Here is a 20,993-nt window from a genome sequence, read left to right on the forward strand (position 1 = left end):
TACTGAGCCCATGTGCCACGACTACTGAAGCCCGTGCGCCTAGAGCCCATGCTCCGCAACAAGAGAGGCCACAATGAGAAGCCCGTGCACCGCAATGAAGAGTAGCCCCCGCTCTCTGCAACTAGAGAAAGCCCGCGTGCAGCAACGAAGACCCAGCACAGCCAAAAATAAATAAATAAAAATTTAAAACAAAATACTTGGGGCTGTGTTTTAATCTACCACTCCAAGCCTCTGAAAACTCTTTATCACACACCTCTATCCTTCCTTATGCTTTTCATTGTTCTTTTATGTGAACACTGCTCACAAGAACAAATATTGTTATACAAAGAAACCTGCAATTCCACAGCTTCTGAGTTATCTTGACTAAAGAGCCCTGGCTCCCTCTCTATAAATATAGACAGACAGTGTAAAAGCCTGTTACAATTATTATGCAGACAACACATTGTCTTGCATTCTCCAATGTACCTAAAATTTAATGGGATATCATGTGCCTAAGCCCTAGCCCTGCCAGAGATCCAAGACTCTAGGACGTAGCCCCTTAGAGGGCTTACAATCTACTGGGGGAAGAGAACAATAGAAGAAGTAAAACAAAGCTATGTCCAATTCTGTAGTATGAAAAGCTATACTGAGAATATGGACTAGAGAGTAGGGTAGCAGCAATTTATGGGGGACGTGGGGGCCTGAGAATGCATTTTGGAAAATACGTCCTCGGGCAGGCAGAGCAGTTAGGAGAAACTCAACGTCAATGTCTACCTCCTGCTGGCCACCGTCGGCGCAAAAATGGGGCACAGACTTATTTCAGTTCCAGTGCGGGAACTCCACTGCAAACAGACAGGGTGAGGAGCACCGAATAACTGAGGTCAGCACAAGGTGCTGTTAGAACACAACGCTCTGCAGGAAAAGAGGCTTTGGGGATGTTACATGCGTTTGGTCTTTAAGAGAGAACATACCAGTTTTTTTTTTTTCTTTCTATTCAGACATTTAAAGAAGTAAAAGTGGCCCATAATCTCCCTGTCCAAATAACTTCTGTTGATAATTTTTTAAAATAATGAAAAAGTACATGGTTAGAAAACTCAATTACAGAAAGGTACAGAATGCAAAGAACAGCTTTGCCTCCTCGGTTTGCAGAAGGTAACCACTGTCAAGTTTCTTAGTGACGAGAGTTTGAAACAAGTAGAAAGCAGATGAATGAAAAATCAGCTCTAAACACACATGCTCGAAAAGTCCAAATGTTAAAACCACACGCTGTGTGATTCCATTTATGTGAAATGTCCAGAATAGGCAAATTTACGAAGACAGAGACAGACACATTTATAGACGCAGTGCAGGTTAGGGGTCGGTTAGGCCGAGGGGCTGGAGGCTGGATGGAGAGGGGTGAGTGACTGCTACTGGTCCAAGGCTGGGGGGACAAAAATGTTCTAAAACCAGATTGCGGTGACGGCTGCACAAGCCCATGAACAGACTAAAAAACAATGAATTAATTATACACTTAAAATGGGTGAATAGAATAGTATGTAAAGTATATCTCAGTAGAGCTGTTTAACCAAAATGAAAGCAAGGGCTAGAGTTCAGAGGGAAGGAAGTGAGCCTGGAAATGTAGGCAAAAGGCCTGATCCTGCAAGGCTTTGAACATCACTGAAGAGCTCAGGTTTCAAATCTTGAAGGCAGTGGGGAGATGGCTGAGAAACTGACAAGTGGTTTTGAAGATATGGAAGCAATCTGAAGACAGACAGGAAGTGGGGGACACAGAGGCTAGTCTGTGGCAGCAAGGGACCATACGGGCATTAGTGACCACTTAAAAGGTAGAGACTGTGGCAGTAAAAGAGAAAAGAAATCCTAGGTTTCTCTCTGAGAAAATAAGGTAGTAAAAGTACCCATACGGCAATTACAGGGAAAACAAATTTGGGGGCTGTTTTATACGTATGTCTAAAACAGCCCCCACACATGCTGTCCATAAGCCATTGGTTACGTGCATCTGTAGCTTTGCAGAGTTTAGTCAGATAAATTTTCGGGAATGTCCAGGATACAGATATAAATCATGAGAGTAAGGTGGTGGAAGGGGAACCAGGGAAAGCATCAGACATAAGGATGTGCAGTTTTCAAAAAGTAAATTTTCAAGTGTTAAATGCACAGCATTTATCCATCGGATTTAACAATTTGGAAAGGGAATCACCAATAAAGAGCCTTGGTAGGATGGTGGGAAAGGAGGTGCTACACAGCATGGTGTGAGGACTGACAGGAGGCAGCAAGTGATTGTTATTTTAAAAGGAGACAGGACAGTAACTTGAGACGGGTCACAGTAATTTTTTTAAGATGAGAGGTGAGCGCAGTTGAAGGGAAAGTGCTAGATACAGCGAAGGAATGACTGACGGCAGAGATCCCAGGATGCAGAGATCCAGAGCCTCCACAGAAGAGACACCTCTACCTCTGACACCAGAGGGAAAGAGTGAGAAAGGATGGATATAGAAGTGTGGGAATGGGAAAAGGAAGCAACTAGGACGCAGAGAACATCAAGGACAGACTTGAAGGCCCTGCACCCACGGGAGCAGCATCTCTCCACCCTGTCGTACGGGTTTTCTCTGCGCAGTCAGCAGCCCTCAAGTACAAAGAGAGGACTGCTGGTAAGATAGATCCAAAGTGGTCTGGCGTGGCTTGAAAGAGGACTGAGTCGTTTCTTGTGTGTAAATCACAGGCTGAATTCTATAAAATTGCTGATATTTGACTGTATTTTACTTAAAAAACCCAACAATTTCATATGGTGCCACGTAATATTTGTTGACTTGACTAGCTAACTTTACAGCTAAAAAGATGCACGAAGAACCATAATGATCTTTAGGCCATTAACAACCTAACTAAAACTTCTAATGGGACAGGACTGGAGAAAGGAGAAACTCTTCCCAAGGACAGAAAATAAAGAATAACTACAATTATTTGTGAATATGGCAGTGAACCTCCTTTAATCAAAGACGACCCATTAACTATCAAAAGCTACACTTTACTAAAAACAATCTGTCTTTAAAAATGTTTAATCATACAGTATGTACAATACAATACGCTGCTTTCCTTTTTGGACTTCACTATCCACTTGAGTCCTAAAAAAAGGGGGAAAATAGCTGGTTAACAGTTTATAAATGATAAAAGTTCATTCAAGATGCATACATGAAATCTAACAACCAGCCCCTCCTCAGTGAGGAGGGCCCAAGTAAACACACATTATATATCTTACATGAATTCTCCTCTTTCCTTCAATTATCTTGGAACAAAAGAAGCTCAATTAATTGAAGCACATGTTAAGAGTTTACATTAATTGTCGCAAGATGTTTGGACCCAGATAACGTCTACAGTATAAATTCTTGGCTACTCTTTATGCTGTGAGTTTACTCTGTCCATCATGGACAGTATCAGAAAACACTGGTCACCATCATTTTACTTGGATTGTAGCAGAGAATTTAACGTATTGATGGATGCAATGAAAAGATGTTAAATTTTTAAATGCTCAAATAATCCCCAATATATTGTGGGGATGAGTATCTTAGGGTAGGTAAACAGTTACTTAACTTTTTTCCTCAAAGTCAGTAGCTCTCTTCAATATCTACTAATAAATGTTATTGTCTTTGAAATTGAATTCCAAAATCTCATAGGAATATAATAAAGAGCATACATAATCAAGCTGAGGGCTTAAGTGAAAGATGCTGTTTCATGTATAGTTTCAGTAGACATTTGATTTCTTTTAAAAAGAAAGCTATTTTTCCTTAAAAAAGTTTACATTAAGTACTAAAAAGCTAATTTTAATTCTCCAAATCATAGAAAATTTGAGCTACAAAAAAAAGTCTTAGCAATTATCTAATTCAGAATCCCCCCATTTTATAGATAGATTTATAGAGAAGGAAAACAAAGCTGGGTGAGATTGACCTGCCCAACATTTTAAAGGGGCAGAGCCAACGGAATCCAGTCTTCTGATTCCCATCCACAGCTGTGTGCAGTACAGATCATTACTAAGATTTCCTCCCAGCAATGTTCTCCATAAAGATGAAGAATTACTTCAAAAGCATAACTCAAATTTCAGAAATGCCCATTACCAACATCATTCCAAGGTAATTCCGTCTTAATCCTCCTTTTCTACTTTGTACCTATAAAATAAGCGAACCTAATGGGACAATGAACAAAACTGATGGGAGGATTCAATATTTCACTTATCTACTTTATCCATTTGTTTGGGCGTAAAAAAAGCCAAACCAAGAACAACCCCTGCTCTGTCTCTTTCAACGGCAAGTCTTAACAACACCGAAGTAATCAATCCAAAGAAGGGAACTTGCAACCTCTAGGTCCTGTTCTGCATTTTTCAGCAGTTACACACAGTTCTAAAAATGGGGCACTAGAGGGAAGCAAAATCCAAATTTCACCAGAATGTGAAAAAAAACTAATAAATACGTGCAGCTTCCCATAGGAAATGTTACCTTCAGCTGGTGTCAAGCACTTAGCCTCTGCCGGCTTTGACTTGAAGTAATCATAGGCTCTGAGATCTCAAAGGTCTTCACAATCTCCTGGCAGAGAACAAAGAACATTTGGGCACTGGGTTTACAGCAAAGGAATTCTTGAAGACGAACTGCCCAAGGCAACATGCAGAGCATTACCTCCCAGTCACGGTAACTCAAAGCTATAATTCCCTGATTCCTAATTTGAGTGTTTTGGTCAATTCCTCCACTTTCTTCGTTAATATTAACAGGCTCTGTTTGAAAGACAAAGTTTTCAAAAGTTATCAAGTCAGAAGAGGTAATCTGAACAGAAACCAATGAATAATAGGAATGAAACCTGTATCGACAAGATACTTAGAATATTACATATTTATTAGGATTTCATGCATTACTGTGCTGTATTATTACAATAGCAAGTAGTTCCGTTTGCTTCCATTCAGGAAAAAATGTGGTAGAATAACACATTCCAATCATTTGAAAAACTCTGCATATCTATGAACCAACCACAGAGCTAAGGCCTAGTGGGTCCAACATGAAATTAAGAACTTTTAAAGGAAGACATAAGTGCAATGAAAGAACTTCATTCTCTACAGGAGACCTTAGAAGGCAGAGTAATGGACAGTGTGAATCATTCAACAAAGAATTAAAGATTCGAGCTGCTGGCATTAGGGTTAAAATAGAAAGAAGGAAACTACAAAAATAACTGCAATTACAAGCTTTCTAAATTAAAATTTAAGGGAAATTGTATAATTTCTTGTTTGTCTTCACAGCAATAGATGTTCAATCAATGACACAGATGAATCCATAGGTTTTAAACTATGATTAAGTTTTCAGCATTTTCAGTTAGCTGAAGAAGACACAGCATTGTAAAGTTTGTTACCTAAAATAAAAACTAGTTTACATTTAATAAAATACATTTCACAAACTCTAGTAACAAGTACACTTTCTCTAAAACTAATTTTTCTGAACATAGAATCATTTACCTATTATTGGCAGTCGGTCTTGGTCAAGTCTTATTCTTGCAAACCCATCCTAAAACACAAATGTAATTTTAGGAGAAGACTAAAATTTAGATTCAAAACCTATAACCACTGGATGAAAAAATTACTCAATTAGAAAATTCTAAACCTTAGACAATCAAAGTGTACCGTAACAATGAGGAGTTTATATGGACAAGCCTCCTCTAACATCTTTCTCGACACGGGGTATCCCTCAGGTTCTAATCAGCTCTTTTACAACCGCATCCTGAGGAGCTCTTAAATAAAACTGTAACCATCTTGACTCTTTGACTGATTCATACTTTTTGAATATTCCACTTTTTATTTTTATTATTATTTTTTGTCTGTGCCACTTGGCTTGTGGGATCTTAGTTCCCCCACCAGGGACTGAACCCGGGCCCCTCAGCAGTGAGAGTGTGGAGTCCTAACCACTGGATAGCCCTAACCACTGGATAGCCAGGGAACTCCTGAATATCCACATTTTATAATGCATAATTCTACCATTTACCATTGACAAAATATGCCTTTGTTATCATTTCTGGAAAAATACTTTGGTCCATACAAGATTTTTGCGTAAGATGAAAATCAAACTCATCTTACAAGTGCAGGAATGCAACCTGACAGAAGACTAAAGACAGCCCAGAGCAAATTCTCAAAGTACATTTCTGAGTACTTTTTTTTTTTTTCCTAAACCATCTAGTTTGAAATTACTTCAAACTTAAGAGTTACAAGACTACTGTAAAGACCTCCCAGATATCCTTTACCCAGAGTCACCAATTATTTGACTTTTGCCATATTTACATTATTGCTTTCTCTCTATATATATTAATTTTTATGAGTGATGGACAATCTGTTCCTTTTCCCTAAGACTTCAGTATATGTTTCTTGAAAACAAGAATATTCTCGTACATAACATGACAACTACCAAGTTTGGGAACTTTAACATTTACATCATACAGTTATCTAATCTATAAGTTCCATATTCAAATTTTGCCAATTCTTTCTCTAAAAAATTTCTATAATGTAAAAGCAAGCATGTAAGTTTTTAGCTAGTTCCTTCTGCCTATGACTTGTCAATGTTTTGCTACAATGGATCTAAAACACTTATTGGTTAGTACAAATTCCTTTGCCAGCTCCCATCTATACCTGTTATTATTTACCCTTTTAAAAGCATATAAAAACAATTAGAGAAATAATCTTAAATCTTACCCTTATAATAAAAGAAACATGAAAGATGTTTTCCACTGTTCGGGCAAAAGAATGTGGATCAACCACAAAGTCAAAGAAGGACATCGGAGTATCAGCTACAGACAAAAGAGGAAAAAATTCTTCAGTACAGGAAAAGTTGTTTTTGCTTATCAATTAAGACCAATACTCTCTAGTGTCAGCCAGAGAAAGGAAATGGGCATTCATCCTGTTGTGGGATGGAAATCAATACAACCCTGCTGGAGGGCAATCTTGTGTACCTGTTAAAAATCTGTAAGCTGTCCTACAGAAATATTAGCACATGTGCGCAAAGTTATGTGCCAAGATTTTTCACTCCAGCAGTTTACACAAGAGTAAAATGTTATAAAGAACTTGCCCACTAATAGAGGGTCTGTTAAATATATTTACGATACAGCCACCCAGTGGGAATCACTGAAAAGAATAAGCGGGATCTTATGTATTGATGTGGGAAAATGTCCACATGGAGAAGTCATATTGCAGAATAATGTGTATATTATGATTAGCTTTGAAAAAAGCAAAAAACCGACAAAAATATCCCTACTTAGTTGCATATTTATTATGACATAAACATAAGAAAATCTGAAAATATACACATCACATTTTATAAGTGGCAACCTCTAGGGAGTGAGGACAGGTAGAATAGGTACTTGACTTTTTACTTTTCTCACTTCTATGGCATGTATTATCTTGTAACAGAAAAAATATCCCACCTTCTAAAGATAAAAATGAGAATTTACTACACCAATGTTCTCATGGAATTTCTAGAGAGGAGAAGCCTCATTAAAGACGTACGTCAAGAAAGAATCAAAATGATTCAAACATTACATATATGCCTTTTGAATAAAAATAACTTCTCACTGAAAGTGACACAGGCCTGATAAATACAAGTTGCTCCCTTTTGAGCTTGGTATCATACTTACGATCTTTTTGAAAATATGTTTGCAACAATCCCAAGATTCTTTCTACTTCTTTTTCTGTTGCTTCTTGATGAGATTCTTCCATTCTTTTTAACTGAAAATATAAAGTCGTTATCAAGCAGACTGACCTATTTGTCTGCCTGTTAACCTTTTCTGCTCTCTTACATGGCCAAACTCCTCTAAATATCTTTTATCTGGGATTGCTAGCAGTTTTTATCCCCATCTTACAACTAATAGTTAAAAAAGATTTTTCTGGTTTTAGTAACATTTTCATATTAATTTTCTAATAGAAGAGTAGCATTAACAAATCAACCATTTTCAGGTTGAACATAAAATAGCAAAATACAAAAGGGACAATTTAGAACAGTGGTTCTCAACCGGGAGTGACTGTGCACCACCCCTCCCCCACCCCACTGATGGGCCATTTGCTAACATTTGGTTGTCATACTTGGGGTGGGGCAGGGGGAGTGACAGGATGCTATTAACATCTAGTGGGAAGAGGCCAAGGATGCTGCTAAACATCCTGTCATGCACAGGACAGCCTCTCACAACCAAGAATTATCCAGCCCAAATGCTGACAGCGCTGAGGTTAAGAAACCCTGGTTTGGGAGAACGAATCCAAACTATAGAAATGAGTTAAAACTAAGACAAGTGGTCAATCCGATAAAATGTTTAAAGGCTTAAACATGTCAAAAATGATTCAAACATTAAATGATTACTTTTAAGTGACAGAACCTGACTCCAGACCCTAAAGCTTAGAAAAGATGGGCAAAGTACATGTACATCGTATTAATGGCTATTTGAAATTAGGTGTGTTAAAAGGCAACATGTGAAGAAACAAACCTCGTCAGGCATTGCCTGCTGCTCTTCTATCATCCGAACTTTTCTGGAACGCTCGGTTCGTGGCTTTGGCACGGGGCACTCTCCTTGTATTGAACCCAACCTAATGAAAAATATGCTCTCATGTCTTTTTTGGGGGGTTTTTTGTTTTTGTTTTTGTTTTTTGCGGTACACTGGCCTCTCACTGCTGTGGCCTCTCCCGTTGCGGAGCACAGGCTCTGGACGCGCAGGCTCAGCGGCCATGGCTCACGGGCCCAGCCGCTCCGCGGCATGTGGGATCTTCCCGGACCGGGGCACGAACCCGTGTCCCCTGCATCGGCAGGCGGACTCTCAACCACCACACCACCAGGGAAGCCCTTTTTTTTGTTTTTAAAACAAACTAATTTCACTAACTGAAAGCAGTTCCCATGGCATAGTCAAATTCGCAACCAGGCATCAGTGATGTATGAGTGACATCAGACCAAGACTCTTGTGTCAGGTTTGTAACACCCTTTCTGCTCCCTCTGTGTGTCTAAAAGAATTCTTAGGAGCTCGCCTCAATCCCAGATACCTCCTCAACACGTTCGTATTTTACTCTGAACAGTAAGCCGGTGAATATGCCTGTGGTCCTCCCAGCTAGCCTGTTGTCTGTTTCACAAAGCCAACTTCAGAGATCAGGGGAAGGGAACGAACAGCTCCACTGGGGTTAAGATTTAAAAGCCTTTTGGTCTGGGGGTGCCAGGGCAGAGGCCCACAGCCTGGGAATCCAGAACACACCTGTCTTAGGAGATAACAGGTCAGGCAGAGGCCAAGGGATTCCTTTCCCATTTGGATTCCCTCCACCTTCCAAAAAAGCCCTATAGAGGTACCATGCAGAAACCAAGGCCCAGAGAATTTAGACCCATGTGGTCCCTACACTTGAGGAAATCAAAGTATACAGTAGAGATGGACAGATAAATATTCACGCACAAAGGTCCATTTCCACATAATATGGTAGATCCTGTGGTGCTGTAGTGGAGTATTACTCAAGTGCTATGAGAGCATTTGGACAGAGAGATCTACCCAGACACGGGAGGGGTCTGGTTGGGAAAACTGATCCTACACTGATACCTCTGTCTAGAGAAGTCACTGGAGGCTTCCAAGCTGGTGCCTGTGGGAGAAGTAAACCTTACCAGATGGAAAAAAAAGGGGAAAGGACACTGCAGGCCAAGGGAACAAACAGCAAGTGCAAGGCTGCAAAGCCGTACATAAATCATTGTGGCTGCAAGTTGAGCTACATCATGAGATAAAGGTTAAGTCACACAACAAAAGGCTATCTTTAGATCCTAGGATTTATGATACAGCCTACAACTCAGCCACAAAAAAGACTTGGACTTTTCCTATAGTAAGGAAGCTTGACTTTTTTGCTGTAATATACAGCGGTTCTGGGCACTTGAGTTAAGGGAAGTCTTGTTAAAAACAGATGCCGGGCCCCACGCCCCAGACGGACCACATCTTCATCTCCAAAGCCTTCTAACAGACACTACCAATCTCAGAAGGTTTAGAAGGGTAATCAGAAGAGACAGATGCCCTGGAGCTATCCACTTAAGGAAGAAACCACCTGGGTGCTTACCCCAGAGAAGTTATCTACTATGTATTTAAAGGCTGTCTCACAGAAGAACCAGTAAGAGCTGTTCTTAGCTTCTCCATAGGACTGAGCTGGGAAATTAAGACAGAAGCCAATTCCATCTGAGTATAAAGAAAAGCTTTTCAAAATTAGAGTTGTATCCAAAAACTGAACTAGGCAGTTTATGTGATAGTGACTCAAGCAGTCTTCAGACATAAGTCAGAGATCATCTAACAGGAAACTATATATAATAAATGGCACTTTACATATACTGGTAGAATTTTAAGACATCTTTCATAGGAGGTATCATCCTCCTACCTGATAAGGACTTTAAAGATGATAAAACAAAGCCAGACATTATGCCACAGACCCAAAGTCTGCCACGCCAGAAAGCAGAGGAGCAACTAAGACCCGGCACAGCCAAATAAGTAAGTAAATAAATAAATATAAAAAAGAAAATAAAAGAAAGAAAGCTAAGGAGCCAGCAGGGCGCCCTGGTAAGGAGGTACCAGCCCACGGCCTTTCCTCCTTAAATTAAGCAGGATGAGGGTCCATCCACATCAAGATTTTATGGGCTTTTAAATCAAAGTTTAGAAAGTCTCCAAACAACGTCATCATGATCGTCACCTCCACAATACCAGAGAATTTTTGCCCCTACAATAAAAAACAATTTAAGGTTTACAAATGGCTGGTGTGTCGGATTTTTAAAATAATCTTACAGAAAGTGGAATGTATGGGTTTTATTAAAGGTGTTTTCTGCTGTTCTGCCTGATATTTTCCAGGAGTCATAGACTATGAATTCAAAATCAGAACTATCTTCATCACGGATGAGTTCTTCAGCTTCTAGCGGATTTACACCCATATGTGTCAGCTACAAAAACGAAGGGAAACAAAAACCCCAGTTAAGCCACAAGCAATCATTCACCGTACCCAGTCGTCTCTATCACTAAACAACAGGCCAGAGGCAAAGTCTGTTTTTGCTGTCCTAACACGTTGGCTAAATTTCTTATTATAAATTCCTATTTTCAAAGGTACCTTCTTTGTGGCAGAAAATATTCCTCAATGTACTCAGAACCTTTTGGTAAGAAAGCGAGATGATCCAGACCAATGGTTCTCACCAGAGTGATTCTGTACCCCCCGTGCCCCCGCAGGGGTCTTTTGGCTTCATGTCTGGAGACATTTTTGGCTGTCACAACTGGGTTGGGGGGAGGCGGAGAGGGCAGCGTTACTGGCAGCTGGTGGGCAGAAGCCAGGATGCTCTCAGTATCCTACAACAGGCCCCCACAACAAAGACTCAGCCAGCCCAAAATGTCCTTCGTGCCCAGCCTGAGAAACCTTGCTCTAGCCCCCTGCAGGCTGAGGGGTGGAAGGACCAGAACTAAGCCCACCGGGAATTTCCGATCATCCGTAGTTCACTTTTAAAGTATTAGCAAAGCTGAATTAGCATAAAAATATGACATGACATCCCCAAGCAAAAGTTCTGAGACAGAACAGGGAAGTTTAGCTGGCTTTGGATTTTCGTTTTTCAGCCAACCTCCTGGAGACCTCTATTCAGCTCGTATCTCAGCATTTCCAGAGAGCAGGGGCCTAGCGTCAGGGAGAGAATCGTTCATCTTAAAACCGCCTTCCTGGGAAGAGTTGGCGGAAGTCTAATAATTCTGCTACCTGAAGCTATCTTACAGAAAGTGTATTACATGAAATTTGCTTTTATGAAAGTACACTTTTATTACACTATAAAATTATGAAATGCCTAGAGGTTATCAAATTAAAATGGTAGTATCATATATAAACAGTAATCAAAAACCCTCAGAGAGCTTCACCCATTAAAGGCAGTTAAACTTTGAAGAAAGGAGAGGCTGCCAGAACCCGATCAGAGAGGCGTGGTCAGCTCCACCCCATCCTCCTGCCGCCCTGTCCCACCGCCGCACGCTTGGAGGAACACATTTCAGTTTCTGTCTGGTCAAATCTACCAATCTTTTCTCTATAGTCTTTTTATTTAGTGTCATACTTGAAAAGATCTTCCCTTCCCAGAGACTAGACAGCTATTAATTTCAGGTTTTATATGGACTGCTTTAAGACTTCTGGAATTTATTTTGATATGTTATTTAAAGTACAAAGCTCACCCTGATAAATAAAAGTAATTTTTAAAAAGATTACCCAATACATAGTTAACTTTATTTACTGAGCTATACATTAGTGTGCATTTTCCAAAATGCATGATACGTCAAAATTTTAAAGTTGTTAAAAAAGAAAATGTTAAGGTTTAAAATTTAAGTAGAGTAAATTTAAATTTTAAAAAAATCTAAGGTTTTAGAAACAACGAAAACCTCGTCTGCCTCATACCTTTACAAAATACTTTATCTGGTCAGGTCTCATGGTACTAAATCATTTTAATAACCTTTTAACACACATTTGGTCAGAAAATCAATGTCCTAGCAGAAATGCTAGGATACAGGTTGGCTCAAAGTAGAACCAAGGAAAAAAAGACAACAGAGTAACGTACAAAGTTAGTCTCCTTGTGCTTTTTTTTGGTAAATCCATCAAGGAAAAGTTTCCAAATTTCAGGTAACAGCCATTCAAACGTATTAAGAGGCAAAGACAGGTGAACAAAACAACAACAACGAAAAAAACCAAAAGCAGAACCCCAATCATATTCGGATGGTTCTGAAATATTCTCAAAGACAAATCAAAACATGGCCCCTCCACCAGACCTGTCATCTCCAGCTGAACTCTGCCACCTGCAGTGTGGGCTTTTGCCCAGCCTGGGACAAACGTCCTAGGTCACTGAGAATAAGCTGGAACACTTATGAACTGACAGCTGAGTGAGGAAAAACATGGCCATTTGAAATAAACATAGCGCCCAGAGTCTTAGAAGGCTAGGAGATTTTCAAACTGCTCTGAGCTGCCAACCTAGATTCCACCACAGAGCTCGACTGTCATCTGTTTAATTTGGTAAGATCTCTTTGGAGGAATCTGAGGCCCAAAAAAGGAAAAATGAAGTGAAAACCATTTGCATATGGATATAAGCAAAGTAGATAATTATACAATATGTGACAGACGAAGCATTTTTTATTAAGATTCTGTAGCTTTGAACTTACTAGGGTTTCGACATATCTTAACATATCAAACGAGTTCAGATCAGAACGCAGCTGCTTTGCCTTCTCTTTGCCCAAATCTGAAGCCAAAACAAGAAAGTGGGCGTCTAGGACTGCTTCTCTTGCTCGGGACACTATTCAAAAAAGAAGGAAAACACACACATTACAACATACACATTATCCACAGGTATTTTCCCAAAACTTCCAACTACACTTACTCCGCATTTCCCACGGGACCAAAAAAATCTCAAACGTCATCCATCTCCGTCTAAAAATTGGTTCCCCTGCCCAGCTCACCAAAATCTGAAATCAAAGCTAACCAGTCTTCCTAAAAGCCAGCTCCCTCTGCACTTTTCCTACTCCCGAGAACTGAACCGCAATCTCGTAACAACCCCAGCTTAACAAAACTTCCATCATCTCCAACACCGGCTTTTCCCTTGGACTCCAGCAACCCATCCCAGCCACTGTTAACACCGCGCTGATGATGTAAGTCAAACTGAATGCCTGCTATGTGTAAGGCACCGTGCTGGGCGTGGTGGTTTGCCAACCAGCAACAGGTAAGTGGTCAAGGAGCCTCAGGTGAAATTAGGTGCGGGGCCGGCAGCGGAAGATGCAGCCTCTACCTGGCAGCACGAGCACCACCAAATGAACAGTCTACAGGCAGCAGGGCCGTGACCGCTGAGGATGGACGATCCCAAGACGTTTGACAGAGGGCATGGGATTTAAGATAAGCTATAGGCAGAAAAAGATTTAAATAGGACAGAAGAAGGGAATGGGGCAGGGAAACCGAGGAGGAAGTTTGGGGAGGTGAGGGAAGGGTCCACTGGGGGAAACAGCAGGGCTGAGAGGAATGGGTTTAATCAGACTCCGAAGGGAACAGGCAGTGTGTAAAAAGCGCTCCAGGAACACCGGCAAAGGCAAATGGAAAAGACACCCAAGAAGAGACAAATACACAAATACCTTTGCTTGGCTCACTCCCCAAGGCCATTTCGTTTGAATTACTATTTCCCGAACATTCCTCAGGCTGGTGAACTTACTGACTCCAGGCTTTGTATTTATACATCATTTTCATTTTTTTTTAACATTATCACAATTTTTTAAAATATTTATTTATTTATTGGCTGCATTGGGTCTTCGCTGCTGAGCGCGGGCTTTCTCTAGTTGTGGCGACCAGGGGCTACTCTTCGTTGTGGTGTGCGGGCTTCTCATTGCGGTGGCTTCTCTTGTTGCAGAGCGCGGGCTCTAGGTGCACAGGCTTCAGTAGTTGTGGAACAGGGGCTCAGTAGTTGTGTCTCGCGGGCTTTAGAACGCAGGCTCAGTAGTTGTGGCGCACGGGCTTAGTTGCTCCGCAGCATGTGGGACCTTCCCGGACCAGGGCTCGAACCCATGTCGCCTGCATTGGCAGGCGGATTCTTAACCACTGCGCCACCAGCGAAGTCCCTTTCCTCAGTTTTAATTTAGGAGAATTACTGCGAAAGTGACAATGAGTGAGAGAACGAGGCAGAGGCAGAAGCTAGAGGGGCGGGTTCCTGGGCTGCTCTAGACCCCCCAGCACATCACTGTCACAGCACACACTGAGGAAAGTGCAGATCTCTCACGGATGGATCCAAGCCTCTAAAGAGTTAAAACTGAGAACATCAGATCCACGTCTACGGGGGATACAGAGTTCTGTGCTGGCTGACCACCTCCCAGGTCAGTTGTAAATAATTTTGCCTTAAAGAGGTGACCCAGCCAGCACAGTGGAAATGGCTGAGGGGGAAACGATCTGTTGATCGACAACTCTTAAGCTGGGTGAATAATAATAATAAGGGGGCGAAGGGGTCAAGAGTAACCTTGAGGAGCCAGCCTGGGGGGGTCCAGGCTTGGGAGAGAAGAAAAGCCTAGAGGGTGGAGGAGGGATTTCACAGGGTGAAAAGGAAAGGCTGGCTTCCGGAAGGTTTGCGGAAATTAGGTGAACTGGTAGACCAAGATGGGGGATGGTAAGTAGACCAAGATGGGGGATGGTAAGGAGGCGGCAGTCACAGCAAGAGAGACACAGATTTGAAGGCGTACAGATAGAAAATGTGCACGTGGGTGACATTTAAACATCAGCCACACTAGCGAATGACCAGAAATAAACATTCTGGTCTTCAAAGAACATGAGGAATCGTGGTGTCCGGGCAGCGGCCGGCTCTGCCGGCTTCTTCACCCGCGTCTGCCTGCACCCTCCCTTTCCGCTCCCAATGGACTTAGGAGGGAAAAGTGGTCTGGGGACTCATCCTAGGGCTCTGTGACCCAGTGCCCACATCAGGGGCCTCTCTGACCTGTCCTCTGTCTTCAGACAGACAGACTGCTCTTACCACTAACACTGCTGCTGCTTTTCATTCAAACCAAGATTATTTTTTAGCGCCTCCTCCTTCTGCAACACAGGTCTAGAGTTCAGTGCTGAGATTTCTCTCTCTCTTTCTCACACCCCTCCCCCCATTAGAGACCAACAGGGCCACCTTTGGACATGGCTACCCCTACTGGGTTACAGGTGGACCAAGAGGAAGGAGCTGAGGGAGGGGAGGTCGGGAGGACAGGGAAAGAAACAGGACGTCAAGGTCCAGCTCAGTCCTTTCTTTTTAATTCATCCATTCAACCAATGCATTCTGGGGATACAGCAGTCAATACAGTAGAAAGATAATACACAGAAAGTTCTCAAATTTGAACAAGCAACAGAACCACCTGGGGGGCTTTGTCAGACACAGCCCCCCACCTCCCCAAATTTCACGTAAAGCCCTTACTATATGCTTAGGGAATGGTAAGTGCACAATAAAAGTAGAAGTAGTGCTACAGTGAAAACGGTTCCAAAACTAGTTAAGCACTATTATAAATGTGGGAGTTGTCTGATGTCGATAATTCGCTTCTTATGTAAAACTAATGAAAATTATCCTAAAACATATGATAACACAAAGCTTCCATACATAAAATAATGAATTACCTCCATTAAACAGGGTGTTGGCCTCTTCAAGGACCTCTGTTAACTTGTCGCTGGCATTCAATATATCCTCCCGGTTTTCTATTTAAAAAAATACAAGCTTTGGGAAGCGTGCTCATCATTCGCTAACAAATGGCTGACAAAGTGACCAGCTGCAGCAACACAGCCAAGCCCCGCCCCCTGCTCCCCGGGGGAATTACTTCCAACAGCTTTATCTCTTTAACCAAGACGGCCAGGCGAGAGAAAGAGGACTGTACCCCTTTAGCAGAATGAACTTTAAAAGGGGACCCACTTGGCTCCCCCTAAACTTCACCCAAAGGCTCCACTCCTTCTGCAGCCTCTGAGGAGCGCTGCTAACAGTGGTTCTCAGACTCTGCAAGCCACAGGATCCCCTGGGCCACCTAGAGTTTCAGACTGGATAGGTCTGGAGTGCGGTCCGGGAATTTGAATTTCTGACAGTTCACGGGCGACGCTGCCGCGGGCGGGCGAGCGCTCGCTGGGAACCGCTGGATGCAAGAGAAGGAGCCCAGGCTCCGCGTGCCGTCTCTCCCCCTTCCCGACCATCTGGGCTCGCACGAGTGCCCGCCCGCGCCTGGCCTCCGGCGGTGCCGTCCTGCTCCTCGGGGACCTGCGCGCCCCGGCCAAGGTCGTGCAGCGCTATCCGCACGACGGATATGCGAGCGCCTCGCAAGCCAATCGAGGCGCGGCCAGGCGGCGCAGGGCTGGCCCCGGCCGCCGCCCGCGCCGCCCCGCGCCCGCGCCGCCCCGCGCCGCCCCGCGCCCGCGCCCGCGCCCGCGCCGCCCCGCCTTACGTTGGACCGAGTTGATGAGCGCCCGGTACTGATGGCGGATCTGGCGGCACAGGCCATGGTCGGTCTCCGCCTCCAAGCTCGCCGGGTCCATCATCTCGTCCCCGGAATCCGACGGCTCCGTCTCCTCCAAGCTCGGGCGCTCCGGGGCCTCCCTGCGCTCGGGCGCGGCGCCGCGGCGGGACACGGACGACAGCGGGGAGCGCGATCGGGAGCGAGAGCAGGTGCGATCCCGGTGCGGGTCGCGGCCCCGGCCCCGGCCCTCGGACCGGCGGCCGCTGCCGTCCCCAGACATCGCGCCAAGCCGCCCTGCAACTTCGCAGCGGCGGAAGTTCGCGCCAGAAACTGAAACCCCTGCTCTGCGCGAGCGCTTGCTCCCTGCGGAACGCGGCTCCCGGGCCGGCGCGAGAGCACAGCGACGCCTGTGGCTGGAGGCCGACGGCGGGGACGAGATCGGGGGCGCAGTGGTTAGAGCGCCGCCGGGCCGGCACCGGGCGCAACGCAGGCCCCTGACCTTTCGCGCCCCTGATGTTTGATACACTGAGATCCCACTTACTCCACACTGGAAGGTGCTTAGGATCTTGGTTGTCTGGTCCCGCGTGCCGGCCGCAACAGACTGGGAAAGGGTCTCTTTGGCTCTCCGGGACACAGCCGCAGCCTTGAAACAAATACTTAGCATTCTTCCAGGTGAAAATTCATTCCAAGCGCCAGACAGAAATACCTGGGACATTTATTTCCAGGTCATGGGCACGCAGCCCATGTTTGTTGATCGAGGCTCCTGCAGTTAAGCAGGATGAGCGGTGGACCTGGAGATAAGAGAGGCGATTCTGCCACTATCTGTGAACTTAGCTCCTTGAGCCATCCTTGGGGGGACCAAATGGGGTTTATAAACAGCTGGCAATCCCACTCTTTTTGAGGACAGAAGAACTAATGAGCAAACAAAAAGTTCACAAGTTTTTTTGGTTTTCTCATAGTAAACTCTGTTAACTATCGCTTCTAAATATCTACACCTTGACAGTTTATGTTCATAATCGGTCCTCAAACTAAAAGATTCTAAAATACCTTCAAATGGGTCTAAGAACGATGAAATTATATTCCTATAGTTTTAAAGATAAATGGATGAATTTCATTGCATGTATTTTGGAATTTCATTCCATGTATTGCAACGTTTCTCAAGTGTTCTCTTCGGTGTTGAGAACACATTTTCTCAAAGGAACAACATTATAAGTTGAGTTACTACATGAGCCTACAAAAATACCATTTTGTGAATCAGGTATAGTCAGCTTGAGTAAGCACTATTCATTGCTGCCCAACACATATGTCTCACCTCACACCTGCTTCACCTGGATTTCAGGAAAGGTATGCGCTGGCACCTGCTTCATTGGATGAAGCATGATTGGTCTAAATGAATCATGGTAATCTCATCCCCCTTCCCCAATGACTGGGCTAGGGATAGGACTCGATCCAGTTCTGGACAGTGACGTGAGCGGGAGCTTCCCATTTGGATGACACACGAAGCCTCCGGAGAAGAAAGCCTTTACCCCCATCCTCACTCTTCTTTGTGATGCTGGCATGAGGAAATGGAGCCTGCACGATGACAGCCGTCTACTACTGATGACATGACAAGCATGAGAAAAGACCAGAATACTGGGGACACTGGAGAGGAAGGATGGACATGGCTGAATTGCTGAGTGACTTGGAGTCTGCCTACCTCCAGACTCCTTGTTAAGTAAGCCACAAATACCCTGTGGTTTAGGCCGCCGTTAACGGTTTTGTAGTTGCTACTTGCAGCTCAGTGCGTTGGAACTGAAACAAATACTTAGCCTTCTTCCAGGTGGAAATTTGTTCCACACTCCAGACAAAAATCCCTGGAACATTGCATTCAATTCAACAAGCTTTTGATGTGTATTAATAGGCCAGACACTCAGCAAACCAAGCAGGTTACAAAGACGGCTGAGAGACTTGTCTTTGCCTTCCAGGGTCTCACCAGGAGACAGATATGAAACTGATCCTAAAATTCATGTGGAAATGCAAGGGACCCAGAATAGACAAAACAACCTTGAAAAAGGAAGACAAAGTTGGAAGGACTCACACTTAATTCCAAAACTTATTACAAAGCTATAGTAATTAAGACTGTGATACTGTCATAAGGACGGACATAAAGATCAATGGAATAGAATTAAAAGTCAGAAATAAACCCATACATCTATGGTCAATTGATTTTCTAAAAAGGTGCCAAGACAACTCAAAGAGGAAAGAATAGTCTTGGCAACAAATGGTGGTGGGACAATTGGAAACCCATACGCAAAATAATGAAATTGGATTGCCCCTTGCACTATACACACAAATCAACTCAAATTGGATTAGACCTAAATGTAAGAGCTAATACTATGAAACTCTTAGAGGCAAAATAGGAGTAAACCTTTGTGACCTTGGATTAGGTGATGGTTTCTTAGATATGACAACAAAAGCTCAAGCAACCAAGGAAAAAATAGACAAATTGGAGACCAGGTTTGTGGGAATTTGTTATAGTAGCCCTAGGAAACTTATACAGGCACCCAGGATGAGTGACACTGGGAAGTCATTACCACTGCTGGGCCTGGCAGGTCAGAGGAAGAAGCAGTGTTAGCAGAGCCCCATGAGGGCTAAAGCCACGAAGAAGGGTCCATCAGACAGGAGCTCTGGTCCCAGAGGGATGCAGCTCTGCCAGGAAAAGAGAAAGTGCTAGGCAAAGAGGAAGTGGGAGCTGAAATACCCTGATCTCTCTCTCTCAACATCTCCCCTGTGCTTACCTCCCATTGGCTGATGCCAACATGAAGCCACAGGGCAAGAGAACCTGTGTGATGTAGTCCATAGATCAGTCTCTGGGAAGAACACGGCCAAGGAAGATCGGGATGGATGTGAGGTAGGGGTGAGGACTAAAGGACAATAACCAGGTTGGTGGGTAAAGGGTGTATCAGCGTCTGTTCAGCTAAAAATAATAGAAACCCCACTGTAGTGCCTTAACCAAATAGGTATAATTTTTCTTGTGAAACCAGAAGTCTTGAAGTAAGCATTGGCTTCATTGCCTCAACCAGAAATGGCACGTCACTGTTGCTTGCAGTCTATTGGTCAGGTCTGGTCACATGGCCCGACCTAATTGTAAGGGACACTGGGAAACATTTTCTGTTTCTGCTTCCCCATCTCTTCTTCTTTACTGTCGGAGCTCATTTTCCACCATAGAAGCCAAAAAAAAAAAACAGATATTCACCTTTCCTCCGAACTTCCTTGGTACCTGTGATGGAATGTGGCCCGATCTTGACCAATGGGACTAAGGAGAAACCTATGGAAGGTCTTCTCAAAAATGTCTTCTCCACAATAAAAATAAACACCAAGAGGAAATGTTCCTATTTAGCCAAAAGTATCATGTCCACATGTGTTTCTCAAAATGTGGCAGCCATCTTGTGACCATGTGAGAACAAATGAACAAATTAACTTCACAAGGCAGCAAGAGTCCACGTCCTTGTTGACATAACCAAGCTGCTGAACCAGTGATGCAACTGCCCTTCCTCTGGACGTCTTGTTCCGGGAAGTCATAAATGTCCTCACTGCTTACACCGCTTTTCATCGGGTGTTCTGTTATGTGTAGACAAAACCGTACAAGTGATGCATTTCTTTCCTACTGAAGCCAATTTGGTTTAGATTCTAGTACCAAAAAATAGAGACTCCTAACATGTGCCACCAGGTGGATTCAGAAAGTTGGAACTGTGCCTGAAACAGGAAAGCCTGAGTAGCACAGAGGGTCACACATGATAATCAGGAACAAAGAGTATTTCAAGATGATGAGGTGGAGAACAGTGTGGTGAGAAGAGCCGTGTGGACTCCGTCCTCTCTCCCTGGAGATGAAGCCTCTGGATCACCCTCCCAAAGACCATGGCACGAAAATGAGGAACTGCAAGATGAGGTGTAGACAAAAGGGGGCGCTATCTGGTAACCAGGACTTGATGAACACCAGGCAGAGAGGGGCAATGCAGGAAAAGAATCAAAGGTGGGGCAGGAACGAAGACAATGGGTCCCCTAGTGGCATGGACTCTCCTCCAGGCTGTAGC

The 20,993-nt window shown here is 43.6% G+C and overlaps 1 protein-coding gene across 2 annotated transcripts; it reads right to left on the reverse strand.

Moving 5' to 3' along the window:
• Positions 1 to 2,927: 2,927 nt before the first annotated feature.
• Positions 2,928 to 17,215, reverse strand: NSMCE4A (NSE4 homolog A, SMC5-SMC6 complex component). 2 transcript variants are annotated; one of them, XM_082673036.1, is made up of 11 exons: positions 16,909 to 17,215; positions 16,100 to 16,177; positions 13,141 to 13,271; positions 10,762 to 10,913; positions 8,461 to 8,560; positions 7,621 to 7,711; positions 6,683 to 6,777; positions 5,459 to 5,507; positions 4,635 to 4,729; positions 4,458 to 4,544; positions 2,928 to 3,092 (listed from the first exon to the last, which is right to left on the reverse strand). In XM_082673036.1, the coding sequence occupies exons 1-10, from the start codon at positions 17,198 to 17,200 to the stop codon at positions 4,470 to 4,472; spliced, it is 1,158 nt and encodes a 385-aa protein (XP_082529162.1). In that variant the 5' UTR covers positions 17,201 to 17,215; the 3' UTR covers positions 2,928 to 3,092; positions 4,458 to 4,469. The 2 variants fall into 2 exon arrangements, with proteins under 2 accessions (XP_082529162.1, XP_082529161.1); XM_082673035.1 differs by having other exon boundaries at positions 4,458 to 4,729.
• Between the last annotated feature and the right edge of the window lie 3,778 nt (positions 17,216 to 20,993).

This window comes from Grampus griseus, assembly GCF_964374135.1.
Source record: "Grampus griseus genome assembly, chromosome: 16".
In the NCBI taxonomy this organism is placed as follows: domain Eukaryota; kingdom Metazoa; phylum Chordata; class Mammalia; order Artiodactyla; family Delphinidae; genus Grampus; species Grampus griseus.